At 35.5% G+C, this 14,819-nt stretch overlaps 1 protein-coding gene across 1 annotated transcript in view; it reads left to right on the top strand.

The window, feature by feature from the left end:
• l(2)k01209 (uridine-cytidine kinase-like lethal (2) k01209) overlaps positions 1-14,819 on the top strand; it is a 154,597-nt gene that overhangs the window by 47,561 nt on the left and 92,217 nt on the right. Inside the window, exons 4-5 of the mRNA XM_090371459.1 lie at positions 3,820-3,990; positions 5,257-5,328. Of these exons, the coding sequence (XP_090227585.1) occupies positions 3,820-3,990; positions 5,257-5,328 (243 nt within the window). The remainder of the gene's footprint in view (positions 1-3,819; positions 3,991-5,256; positions 5,329-14,819) is intronic.

Raw genomic sequence — 14,819 nt, 5'->3', positions numbered from 1 at the left:
ACGTTCAGCAGCACGATTTCCATTCACTTTTGCAAACTGGATCACTTTTAACTTGAATTCAACACTGTATGAAAATTTTTTCTGAGCCATTTCTGGGCAGAACATGGCAAAACATAACCTAATATACCGGTAACAAGTGCGAAACAATGAGTGCAAAGACAACAAGTGCGTAAAAGTGGGAAATGCAAGTAAAAAAAAAATCTACAACCACTGTATAAGACGCACCCAGTTTTTAGACCCCAAATTTTTCAAAAAAAGGTATGTCTTATACATGGGGAAATACGGTATGTGGTGGCTGTTATATTAGCGAATATTCAATATTAAGTTTGGTTATATGTAAAAATTGGTTCAGCAAATGTGGAACCAAGGAAAAGAGCAGAATAAAACAATATTCCAACAAGTTTTTCTTTCACCATGGCAAAATGCAGGCATATTTGCGAAAGTTAATAACTTGAAAGGAGCTGATATTTACCAGATCTCAATTTTCATATTCTTAATGGAATCAGCTCAAGGTTGAAGCAATTTTGCATCGATCAGAGTAAGTAATTATACATACTAATTACATTATCAGCAATCTTAAGTAATTAGTGTTGTGTGTACTGTAGATCAAGTCACCATTTAATTTTCTTCATGGTCTGTATTAGAAAAAATAAATCATCCTAGTCCAGATCCCTTGTTGGCTTGAAATTAATAAAACTTGAAATAAATATTATAAAAAATTATTTCCTTTCTTTAATTATAAAAGAACATACAGATTTAATATTTATAATTATATTATAGATATATATGTTACTGCAAAAGCTCAATTTGGATTTTGAAGCAAATGGATAAAAGTCTGAAATTTCAATAAAAATCAGAAAGGAAACTATTTAAGATGCATATAAATTATCAGGGGATACAGAAACCTATAGACATAAACTAGTCTGCAGTAGTCACAGGAGGGCTGAGACAAGCTAAGATATTACAAGAAGTCTCTGGCAAAGAGTGCAAAGAAAAGTAGCAAGGACTTCCTTACTTATTTAAACACTAGAAGAAAGGGGGAAAATCACATCGGTGTACCAATGAATGGTATAAATGTAAATTCAATTTATATATTCAGTTTGTCAGTAACCTGAAAAATTGAGGGATAATTTGCATCTACATTCACACATGAGGAATTTTTAGAGATGGGATGACTGAACTATATCACATTACAGTCAGCTAATTGATTTTGTGATAGAGAAAGGGACAAGAGGTTGCTGAGGCTGATCATGAATAAGGTATGTAGGATGGATGGGATTGATCCAATTATATTAAGAGCAGTAGCAAAAGGGGTAAGCAAACCTTGAGTCATAATTGTGAGATCATCCTTGGATTCAGGGAAGGTTCCTGTGAACTGGAAATGTGTGCATGTATCCCCAATTCATAAAGGGGGATCAAAGGGTGAAGTGAATAATTACAGACCCATAAGCTTGACATCAATTCCATGGAAAATAATGGAGTCACCGGTTAAAGAAGTAACTGAACCATCTAGACATCATATATTTATTTCAGAAAAGATTTTGATACTGTTTCACATAATGCTGCTGCATAAATTGGAGCAGTGTGGCATTAAGGCAAGTTACTGCTATAGATAAAGGTGTGGTTGAATTGGAAAAGACAGAGTGGTTATCAACTGGCACTGCTCTTCTTGGATTAATGTTATTAGTGGACTCTTCCAGTTTTCAATGCTAGTCCCATTGTTATTTTCAGTATTTATTAATGATAATAATTATAGCATATTAGGTTAATATCTAAGTTTTCAGATAACATAAAGGTTGGCTAGGTGTGTTAATGATAGTAATCAATTTATGCTACTGCAACAAGATCTAGAAAAATTAGGCAGGTGGGCTGAAAAGTGACAGTTGAAGTTATCTGGGCAGTGCAGTAAGGCTGCTAAGAACAGCTTATGGGATTTTGTCAGCAGGGATGAGGAGTTGATTATCCTGTTGTGTAACATGATGGTTAGGTTCACAGTCTTAAATACTGTGTACAGGTCTGGTGGCCTCATTTTACAAAGTATGTGGATATGTTGGTGCAGGAAAGAGCAGTATGATTAGCGAGGGGAACAAAAGGAGTACTCTTACCAAGAGAGACTTCAATTTATTTAAATTGTAGCATCTGGAAACTCTGCACCTGCAAGGAGATCTGATTGAGATGTTTAAAGCAATGAATGTATTGAGTAAGCAAAATGCTGATGGCATTCTTACTTTTGCTCAACCAAAATACATGTGGTGAGCAGAAATTAAATTGAGGAAGGATGATTGCAGGACAGATGTGCAGAAATTCTTTCAGGCAGAGGGTGGTTGATCATTGGAACAAATATTCATCTGGTGTAGTGGAAGTGGGTAGTTTAAATAAATTTGAGGAAGAATTAGATTACTATCAAATTATTAGAAGGAATGGACCAGTGATGTGAGAAGTTTTTTATTTGCTGATGCTGTAAGCTTGCTTCTTTGCATCATTTGCCACTACTAATACTAATTTTCATTATCAGGTTTAAGTACTATATATTAGGTGATCCAAATATAATGAATATGCTACCCAGGAAATTACATGTGGATAGGAGATATTTGCCTGTGCCCTTATTTAAAAAGTGAATAAAACAGCAAGTTATCATTGCTTGCCTTTATGCACTATCCGATTATTATTTTTCTGATTTTTAAACAGAGGCATAGAGAGGATATATTTCTTATAAAATTTTTGTAAAAGAATAAGAGAAGTTTACCTCAATATGATACGTAGAACACTGCTGAATGATACTCTCCAGAAATTAAACCAAATATAACATTATATATTTTCGTTAAATTCTTTTAATTAATTTTTTACTTTATTTTTAATTGCATTCAATCGATTTTTAATTGTTTTCAATTTATTTTTTACTGTAATGTAATATTTTCGATTTTTGTAATTGTTTTCAATTCAATTTTTACTATAATATTATATTCAGTTTAATTTCTGGAGAGTATCATTCGGAAGTGTTCTACGTATCATATTGAGGTAAACTTCTCTTATTCTTTTACAAATATTGAAATCAACAGAATGTATTGGGCAAGGCCATGGTGTGGTAGGATTTATTTCATATTTTTGTATCTCTTCTGTCTGTTACCTATTCACTTTATTCTGAATAGAATGTATTACCATGACAGTCTTGCAGGCAGGGGTGTCCAGTATATCCCCCTATATCCTTGTCTAAAGTTGGAAAAGTGAATTAACCGTTTTTCTCTGTGGTCTTTTTGATGGTTAGGTTAAAGAGTATTGGTGAGAGTGCATCTCCTTGTCTACTATTAATGTTAAATGGCACAGATTTTCATTCTCTTAACCATTGCAGTTCCCCTCGTTTCCATTACACATATTTCAATCAGATTGCTTAGTTTCTGTAGTATTTCAGATTTTTTTTTTTTTTTTAGTGTATTCTGGACTCCTTTTCTATGTATGTCATCATACAGAGAAAAGGAGTCCAGTTTTTTTCTCTCCTATTTATCTTAATGTGAATATTTGGTCAAATGTTGATCTTCCTGCTCTGATTTCTGCTTTGCATTCTCCAATATTATCCTCCATAAATGGCGTTATTTGTTTCAGTATCAGGCTGGACAGAATTTTATATCCTATTGGTAGAAATGATATTCCTCTATAGTTCTCACATTATTTATTATTATTTCCCTTTTTGTGTATTAGGATTTAATAGCTAATTTTGTGCATGTGTAGGAGACTTTTCTTGTAGTGTTTTTTTTTTTTTTTTTTTTTTTTTTTTGCATCAATATAACTCATTATCTGCTATTTTTTAAATTTTGCTCACAGGTGCTCAATGAAGAGGAACATAAACTAGCACGAATAAATGAATACAATTTTGATCATCCAGATGCCTTTGATTTTGATCTACTTGTTGAAACATTGAGAAAATTAAAAGAAGGAAGGAGGGTAGAAGTTCCTATTTATAACTTTATTACACATGCAAGAGAAAAAAGAATGGTAGGATGCTTTGATTTTTTTTGTGATAACTTTTTTAATAAGTGTTTTTTTATTAATAATAGTTAGGATGTCTACCAGATGTATTAATAGTTTTATTAATATTTCTGTGGTAGAGATTTGTAATAAACTAAACTTGAGTGCAGCATTGTTTGCCATCAGCAGTTATAGGATGGTGGCATAAAATTTGAGGCAAAATTTATAACGTATGAACATATGATTTACAAATCTCCATTTTGCAAACTTTTGCTGAACTTCAGTAATTCTACAAGATGCAGTCTTTTGGTAGTAAAATGAATGATAATGATATGTTCATTATCTGTGTATTAGTAGAATTTTTGTAATTATTTTGTATTGTTACATAATTATATTTATTCCAATACTTCTTTGTAGCTCATTATTTTTTCTGACCAAGTTTTAAACTTAATGTTTTTCTGACAAGACAAAAAGCTGTCATACAACTTGTTTTGAGACTAGAATGTATCAGTGGCAAAAAGGGCAACAAAATCAGTTTGTCTGCATATTGTGATTACTGTTATGTGTCAGAAAATCAGTAATGATCAGTCTGAAATCCTTACTGGTCAGAGGAAATTAACAAAAAAAAAAGTCAGTCATGAAACAGTCTTCCAGAAAGGTTTTTCAGTTCAGTTCTTACGTGCTATGCAAAGAGCAACATTAGTGTTATTCGGATGTATGAGTGCTTTTATCTTGAATTGATGTTCCAGTGCATGCTGGAATGATTTAAATTTTATAACTATAAAGTGTAAACATTAAACATGATATTAACATTTAATGTACTTTGAATTGTCCTACAGAAACTAGCTTGTACCATTAGTATGACTCCAAGAAGATGAGTATTTAACTTTTTTTTTTTTTTTTTTCTGGTTTTCTTCTTTTTGTATTAATATTCAGCTGTTTCAATGAACTCTTTGTAGATTTTCATAGGAAACACACCAGATCCACTGCATTAATAACAAGGTTCTTAATGTCTTGTAATATTTTGGCCATAAATGCTCATTTGCAGTTTGACTGTACACCTATCTTGCTTTGTTGACTTGTAACTTGCTAACTTCCTCATCTTGTATAAATTGTTGATTCATAGTTATGTTTATTTTAAAAATTTTATTTTTTGCAACTTATGTACCTTTTTTTATGTAGTTAGAGCCTTCTATTGATGATAAATTTATATAGTTGACTTGTTTAGAATCTTGTAAATCATATATTACATCATTAAAGTTGGTTTTTTTTTTTTTTTTTTTCCTTTCCCAGAAAACCATGTATGGAGCTAATGTAATAATTTTTGAAGGAATACTAGTGTTCAGTCATAAGAAGTTGGTTGAGGTAAGTTAACATGAGTTTCAACTTAAGAAATTAATACAGTGGATTCCGGTTATTTGGGCCACCGGTTAATCGGGGCAGCTGTTTATTTGGGGCAAATCTTAAAAAACAAAACCCAATCGAGAAAATAGCCAGGATTTACTTTGTTTAATTGGGACAAAATGCCGTTTAATCGGGGCAGAAGACCGCAGCACTGAAGATTACCCTATGATTGTCCCCAACCGTACCACGTAGTTCGGTCGAATTTCTGGAGATCACAACCATAAAACAATTAGCAGTGACCTGTTTATTGCTAAAATATGAATTTGCCCAACCTCAGAGGCTTTTTCAGGATATGTTTATTGGGCTTTTGTGTTAGTGAAATCTATCATAAACTGATAGTAAACTCGATCTTATTGAATTTGCGATAATACCGACAGCTGGAATTCTGTGGGTTATTATAGTGAAATGTGTTTACACTTCTATGGAATCTTCACTCATATAAAAAATAATAATTTTCAGGCTCTTCTCTTCATTCCTATTTTTAAAGCTGCGTAATTTGTTACTCCGTTCTCACTTGCGCGTATTGTGTTACTTCCAATTTGTGTGTGCGCTGTGTTTTTTGTTATTGATTGCTTATCTTTTTACTGTTTTAAATATTAACCCCCACCCACAAATGACATTGAACAGAAATGTCAACTAGTTTAGTTAGTATGTACATACGTATTAATTATTCCGATTATCACGTATATTCTTCGGAATTTCACGTATCATTTAATTTTTTTAATTGGTAAGGTAATAAAGGGTAAATTTGTACTTAATATATCTTTACTTTTATAGCCTATGGATAATATTCCTCCTATTTTCGCTAATTAGAATCGCTGTTTAATAGAATTGAAATTCAATTCACAAACATGATCACAATGACTGGCGCTTATTACACATCGTATAGCGAACGGTACTTTACAGTGGTGACTCCATCGTAACGTGATTTGATTGAACAGTGAACCAATTGTAAAGGGGGGGGAGTACATTGTATTTTTAACTATACGTGAAACTTTGGATAATTGGGGCAGCCGCTTAATCGGGCCAAAATGCACTAGTCCCGATGTGTCCCAAATAACCGGAATCGACTGTATAAGAAATTTAGCCCTAATTAACCTTGAATTTAAGACAGGAAATTACTCTTGTTTTTATACTTGCTCTTCAACTACATATTTCAAAATTTTCTAAAATTCAGAAAATTGATTTCAAATGATGGCATATTGTTAAACTGCAGTAATTCTTAATGGCCTCTTTAGTCAAAATGTGTAGGTCAGGAATGTGGTGTGGAATTCCTCCTGTAAGTTTTTTCAGGTTAAGCCTATGTAGTGTACAAATTGACTGGTAAAAACACTTGTACAAGCATGATACAGTGAAACCTCCATATAGTGGACAGTAATGGGATGATATACTTTTCCCTTTTAGTATTAATAGTGGCATTAATTAACATATAAGTTTGTGCTATAGCATCATGTTTATACTTAGCCAACTACTAAGTAGTTACAAATTGGCATCATTTAAGTATATCTCATATTCTGAATGCCTTCACAACGAGTTTCAATGATATTGCACTACCTCGAATAAGTAACAGTTCACCAATGGAGAAGACTACTGTTACTTATTCTTGGCAGATACCACCACCCAGACTGCACCATTTCAGAGCTTATTGGCTCTTCATTGGTAGGTGGGCAGGTACCCTGGCGTTGCAACGATGACAACCTAGTTGTGAAGTATAACTCCACAATACGAGAGATGCCCGATGGTGTACAGTAATTGAGAATTACATAATTTGTTTGGGGCAGTAGCCTGAGGTTACAAAGAAGTTAACTAACGTATAGGTTTGGTGCTATAGCATCATGTTTATACGTAATCATCTACCTATATGTTAGTTAACTTCTTCGTAACCTGAGGCTATTGCCCTAAACAAATTATGTAGTGGCATTAATTTAGTATTAATAGTGGCATTAATCCATATTGTAAGAAAGCAAGTGTATGCAGCATCATCCAAAAAAAAAAAAAATCCTCAATACTTCCCATATCACCTGTCCATCCCTTCCAACAGTTTGTCTAGTTCCTTGAATTTATTCAAACTGCCTACTTCTACAACATCAGATGGTAGTTTGTTTCAACAATCAACTACCTGCTGGCTGACAAATTTTCACACATCTATCCTGAAGCACCTTCCTCAGTTTGAATTTATGTCCCCTCATGTCCATAGTCCTGAGCAAGAGGAAGGATTCCATCAGAATTAATGCTGATGGAATCCTTTGTTAATATGTTTAATGTTCTGAATGTATTGAGCTTACCTAATCCATTAGAGCCTTAAACACCTTGATCAGATTCTTAGCAGGTGTCTAATCCCCAGACTAAATTTACAGAACTAAAACATTTCTTGGTAAGAGCATCCTTTTGTTCTCCTCGCCAATCTTGTTGCTCTTTTCTAAACCTATTCAAACAGATCCACAACATTTTCACAGATGGTTAAAGACCTGTATGCAGTATAAAGATGTGGGCTGACCATTGCCTTTTAGCATTAGTAGAGGCATATGATGCAAGAAAGCAAGCTTATGCAGCATCAGCCAAAAAAAAAAAAAAAAAAAAACCTTTCACTTCACCCCTCCATTCGTTCAAAATACCTGTCCAGCTGAGCCTTAAATTTATTTAGGCTAACTTCCACAACAAGGGATGGAAGTCTGTTCCACCAACCAACTACCCGCTGGCTAAAGGCAAATTTCCACACATCTATCCTACATCTGTCCTTCCTCAATTTGAATTTATGCCCTCTCAAGTGATTATTCTGAGCAAGAGGCAGTATCCCATCAGCATTGAGCATGCTCAAACCATTCAAGGCTTTGTACACCTCTGTCAGATCACCTCGCCAGTGCCTAGTCTCCAGACACTGTAATTTGCAAAACTTAAGCCGTTCTTCGTAAGAGCAACCCTTCGTTCTGTTCACTAACCTTGTTGCCCTTCTCTGTACTCGTTCCAGCAGCTCTACATCCTTCTTGAAATGAGGCCTCCAGACCTGTATACAGTACTCAAGGTGTGGCCTGACCATTGCCTTATACAAGGGAATAATCACCTCCCTATCACTGCTAGAAAAATTCCTGTATATCATTGATAAGACACCATGAGCTACTCAATGATATACAGGAATTTTCCCTACTGGAAAAGTATATCATTGACAAAACCCCATAGGCTGTCTTGGCAGCCTGTTTGCCCATCTGTCAAACCCATATGTCTTTCACTTGTTCCTCTGTTATTAAATCATCATCAATTTTTTGTGTGTTCTTCTGGCTAAATCATCATCATCATCAGCCATTTTCAATCCACTGCAGGATGGCCTCTCCAGCAACTTTCCAGTTCCTTCTGTTTTGTTTTCTTTTGTTTCTTCTGCTAGTAAATGGCCATCCATTTACTAGCCACAAACTCATGAATTTCATCTATCCATCTCCGCTGTAGTATTAGTAATAGCCGCATTGTGTAAGAAAGACTATGGCTTATAGCCAAAAAAAAAAAAAAACCCCGAATAGAACAATGATAAAAATAATAAATAATAATTAATAATAGAAAAGGAAATTAAAGCTATCATCCTATGTGCTTCCCTGACCCAAAGGTACTATCCAGATGACCTTTGAATTTTCCCAAATGTCAGCCTCTACCTGCCCATGTATGCAACTTATTCCAATAATTTATAACTCGCTGGCTAAAATAAAACTTCCTGCAGTCCAATCTAAACATTTCCCCCCGTAACTTGAATTTATGTCCCCTAGTTCAAGCATCATTTATAATCTTGAAAATTTCGTCCTCATTCATTTTACTGATTCCTCTCAGAGCCTTAAACACCTCAATCAAATCTCCTCTAAGGTGTCTAGTTTCCAAACTCTGCAACCCACATATACGAAGTCTTTCTTCATAAGGATGCCCTTTTGCCGATCTCACCAGGCGAGTTACCCGTCTTTCCACCCTTTCAAGAAGCTCTGTCTTTCTTTAGGTGCGGTCTTCATGCTTGAACACAGTATTCCAAGTGTGGTCTAACAAAAGCCTAATATAATGGGATTATCACGTCCCTATCTCTACTTGCTAAAGTTTAATAGATCATTGATAGGACACCATGGGCCTTCCTTGCAACCTGTTTACAATACTCAGAGAATTTCATGTCTGACCATATCGTAACACCCAAGTCTCTTTCCTCCAGTACTGGGTTTAGTTGAACTCCATTAAGTGAATAATTTATTTTGGGATTACTGTTTCCCAGGTGTTAATACCTTACACTTTGTTGGATTAAAGCATAGCTGCCATTTTTCTGACCATTCCTGAAGTCTATCTAGGTCTCTCTGAAGAAGCTCAACTTTGACAGTGATCATTAACTACTCTACCAATTTTAACATCATTTGCAAATTTAGACATCACGCCCTCTATCCCTTCATCAATGTTGTTTATGAAAATTAAAAACAACAGTGGTCCTAATACTGATCCTTGGGGAACCCCACTTCTTACATCAACCCAATCTGAGCAATAGCCATTTATCACAACCCTCTGCCTCCTGCCCTGAAGCCATCCTGCTATCCATCTAAGGATTTTCCCAGTGATTCCAACCTGTTCCAGCTTATAAAGCAACCGCTCATGTGGGACTGGGTCAAAAGCTTTTGCTGAAATCTAAATCCAGCTCATGAGTGACCCTTTCAACATAGCGAACCAGATTTGTTAAACATGATTTTCCCTTTACAAAACCATGCTGAGTATCATTGAGAATTTCAATTCGATCGAAATGATCCTGAATTCCACCCTTGATCATTGCCTCCATGATTTTCCCTACCACTAAAGTCAGACTGACAGGTCGATAATTACCCACTTCACTCTTAGAGCCACCCTTATGTATGGGAGATATGGTGGCACTTTTCCAATCCAAGGGAATCTCCCCAGAGTCTAGTGATGCTTGCATAATTAGCCTCAATGGTTCAATGCACTCACTTGCCACCTCCCTTAAGATTATAGGGTATATTCCATCAACTCCAGGAGCCTTACTGGCCTGTAGGTTCTAAAGTTTTTTCATTAAATAATCTTGCAAAATTTCAATATCATTAATTACATATTTTTCAACTACACTCCCACAATTTCCCATTGCCACAAAGGGTTTTTCATTTGTAAATATCAATGCAAAATAACTGTTGAGTTCATCTGCAACTGCAGCTGGTGTGAAGAATTCCTTATCCTCCCCCTCTTTGCTCTGTTTGCTAGTGATTTCTCATAAACTGCCTTTGCCTGTCGAACCTTTTCTGTGGCTCTATTACAGATCATCTTGTAGCCGATCTGTAATAGAGCCATAGGCTTCAGTACTTTTTATTGCTCTGTAACCTTTCCATGCCACCTTTTTCTGCTCAAGTAATGTGGCAACTTCACTATTCATCTAACTTGGAACCCTCCTCGTGGAGTTTTTTTTTTTAATGGTAAATATGCATTCAAGGCATCTGATTAATGTTTTAAAAGCATACCACAGTTCAAATGTATTCATTCTCTGTGTGATATCTACCAAGTTAATACAGGCCATGTAGTACCGTAATGCATCGTAATTTCCTTTTCTGAAATTAAAACTCATTCCTTTGCCTTTTACTACTGCTACCTCTCTCATCATCATCCACCATAGAACTCCGTGATCACTTCCTGCTACTAGTTCCTGTACTGTGAGCCCTGTTATGTCATCTGATTCATGGGTGATGATGAGGTCTATGATATTCTTTTCTCTAGTACTTTCCCTGACATGTTGATACAAATAACAGTCATCTAGTTGATTTAAAAATTTTGTTCCCCATGTAGAGTTTCCTTCCCATTTACTCCAATCAATTAGAGTCAAATTGAAATCACCCATAATAAGACATTGATGCTTACTTGCCCATTCCATTTGCATGTAGAGGCTTTCGTCATAATCTTCACAATCACCTGGTTTGTAGATTACTCCTACTCGCAGTAGCCAAGTGGTCAGGAGCGAGAGTGCATAGCATGCGTTCCTTGAGGGGACCGGGGTTCACTCCTGTGACTACTAAATACAATAAATATTTGTATTGATTTATTGTAAACTCTACTGACTTGGTTGTCGTGCCGGAATATAAACAGAAAATTAAATTAAAATTAATTATACCTTTGTTTCCAACTATCTCACACCATACAGATTCTATACTAGCATGTGAAACATCTGAATCTGGGAAAGCTATCGTCGCACTCAGGCTGCTTCTGATAAGAAGCATTACCCCACCACCCTTTCTATCTACCCTATCCTTCCTAAATACATTATACAAGCCATACTGAAACTCATCATCCCCAATTTCCGGGTGGCACCACGTCTCCGTAAGCCCTATTATGTCCGCGTTACTTGTTTTAACCAGCAGTTCAAATTTGCTCATTTTATTGACGACACTTCTATCCTTACTATATAAACAATTAAGACTTGCTGTTCTTGTATATTTAACAACTTTAACACAACCCTTGAAGTTTTTTAGGCTCTCTTCCCTGGCATTAGCTGCCCGCTCACTTGAAACGTTTCTGCCCCCAGAACATCTAGATAATATGTCCAGTTGGGGTAACAGATAAGAACTCTTGAGTTCTTATCTGTTGTGCAAGAGTTACTTTGACCAATATTATCAGATAAATGCATGTCAGTATTACCCACATCCTCCCATAACTAGCAGTTTCCCCGAACCTTTAAGGTATCCTCAATAATACTGGCAAAAACTTTTGCACCACCTTTGTTTAAGTGTAACCCATCTCTACAAAACAAATTCCTTCTACTTACAAGTGTGGTCCATGCTGATAGAAATTTCCCCCCTAAAGCCTTGCAGAGTCCTTCAAGTCTTGAGTTAATCCACAAGGCTTTTAACATATAATCCCTCCTATCGTGTCTGGGCAGAATTGCAGACACATAGACATTGTGGCCTAGCTCATGACATTTCCTCAGCATGGTCCTGTATTTTTCCAACAAATCGTTAGATCGTGTATGTTTAATGTCATTTGTCCCCACGTGAATAATAATATTCTCTTTACCCCCCTTAAAATCTGACAATCTGTTGGTGACATCATTAATAGTTGCTCCTGGCAGACATACCCTGGTTCTACTCCACCTGTCCTTATTACAAAAAATATTCCCCATTTCCCTGACAATGGAGTCTCCTAATAAAACAATGTCCTTTTTAACCAGAGTAGTTTGCACTTGGTTTTTCTGTTTTGAGGCCCCAATCGGGTGTGCATCACTTGGTAGATTTCTGGAGTCTTGAGTCCCTGACGAGCTCCCAGATGCATTATTCTTGAGGGCAAGCACCCGTTTTTTTCAGAGACTCAAATTGTTCCATCAGTGCACCAAATTGTAATTTAAGATCGGTGCACTCCTTACATCGATCACAAAGAAAAGAATCCCCAGGTGAGCTATGATTAGTCACCAGGTCGACCTTGGAAAACGTTCCACAGGTTCCGCAACAGATTAAATCATGACTCACCTGTAAATCGCCATCGGCTATTTCTGTGTGAGTCACGATACCCTGTGACGTGTTTAAGGCAGATCTCGTAACTACCATTATAAAATTAGCCAAATATCAATGAAAATTAACTTTAAAAAATTATATCTATAATATTATAAAAATCAAACTGTTACAGGAAAACCTATAACAAAATAATCCAACAATATCTAAATAAATCAAATATTTAAAAGCACTAATCAACAGTAATCCAATCCACTTAACTGAGGAGCCCTGACGAAGTGCGTCCTCACCTCGACTGCCAACCAATTATGCTGGGTTGGCAGTCGAGGTGACTTCCAGGTTTTCTTTTAGCTCCTCTTGGGTACCATTCTGTTATTTTCTTAATCCATCTGTCATCATGTCTTCAAGCTATGTGTCCTGCACAAGACCATTTTAGTTCTTTAGTTTTGATAAGAATGTCATTTACTTGAGTTTGCTGCCTAATCCATGTGTTTCTCTGGCTAAGTATGAGTTTGGGTTTTATTGGCACATTAGCTACTGAGGCTATAGTGAGGCTAAGTATGAGCTGCAGTCCTTTATTAAATCAATAATTTTAACCATTTCTTGTGGAACAAATGACAAATGTGCAGTTTATTAAGTTGCCACGAACACCAAAAATCAAGCTTTTTCTAAAGCAGTTTATGACACTTTGTTTTTATACATTTCTTAGCAGAACGTATCCAAAAGATTGCTTCTAATGCAGTGATAGATTTTGCTAAATTACTTGCTGAATCTGTCAATTTTGTTTTCGATTCCTATATCTTGAAGTTGTATTTTAGTCTCTCGTCTAATGGTTACGATACTGAAGTTACCACACAATCCTTTGGGGTTAGAAAAACAGGTTTAACAATATTGAGACTGAGATTAAGATCTGATTTAGCATTATTGAAAAATAAAATAACATTCCTGTTGGCTCTCCTCATTTCACCATCATCAAATTTCAGCAGCCACTTTGTCATTATTTGACTTTATTTGCATGCCAAAAATCTACACTTCTGAAGCAGTGAGGTTTGTTGGCCTTATCCAATAATAGTAGCATTTTGAATTCTAACATGTTCATGCACAGCATGACAGTTACTTTCATGGTTTTTTTTTTTTTCCCCCCCACTGCTACATTTTTCACCTTTAAAATGCATTATTTTCTTTGGGAGAGCTGTGAAAAATAGTCCCATTTCATCAGTTAAAAATGTCTTTTTTTGATAATGCACAGATGCTTATTCAATTTCTGATTCTTCTCTCATAACTTGTTTACTGTTGACATTTCCCCCCCCCCCCTCGGTCAGTTGTGTCTTTAAATGAAATGTTATGGTATGTTCTAAATTTCTTGAGCTATCCATTAGATGCTTCAAAGTTGTTCATTTTCAGTTCTTTGCTGGTCTCTGGTGCCTTCTGTTGAATTAATGGTTTTGGTTTATTGGAATATTCTTTGATCATACAGATTCCTTGATCAAACTTGAATCAGTCAAATGTGACTGCATCTTGTCTGTTTTTCTAACCTTAACCACCTTAGAACCTTTGTTTCTATTTAAAGCCCATCTCCTATAAATTGTGTCCTTATTTAAAACAAAATCATTAATTTGTGTGAAAGTTTAGTATGAGCCAAAAGTGGCTCATACTAAACTCTTTAGTGAGTGCACAAACACTTGATTTTTTGTTCTTTTCTAATTCAATGACTTCCATTGAATTAGAAAAGAACCTTTTCTTTAAAGGTTAATCTCCTTTTTGGAGCCATTGAATAGCACTGAAATTGAACAGAACCTAAAAATGTAACTGTAGAATTTTTGAACTGATTTTGATGATGCCAAGAATGTAGTGTAGCAGCACATAAGTTTTACCTGTAATTCAATTTGCATATGTAAACTGATTCCCACATTGTGTTTAAATTTAGAGTAGTGTTTCCCAACCTGTGGTCTGTGGGACTTTACAATGAAAGATTTTTTGGTTGTAGAAAACAATCCTGTTTCT

The sequence above is a fragment of the Mastigoproctus giganteus genome, chromosome 4, assembly GCF_048544385.1.
Source record: "Mastigoproctus giganteus isolate SK-2022 chromosome 4, ASM4854438v1, whole genome shotgun sequence".
Lineage (NCBI taxonomy): Eukaryota > Metazoa > Arthropoda > Arachnida > Uropygi > Thelyphonidae > Mastigoproctus > Mastigoproctus giganteus.
Note: the sequence above shows the minus strand (reverse complement) of the source record. Positions and strands in the feature narration are given on the sequence as shown.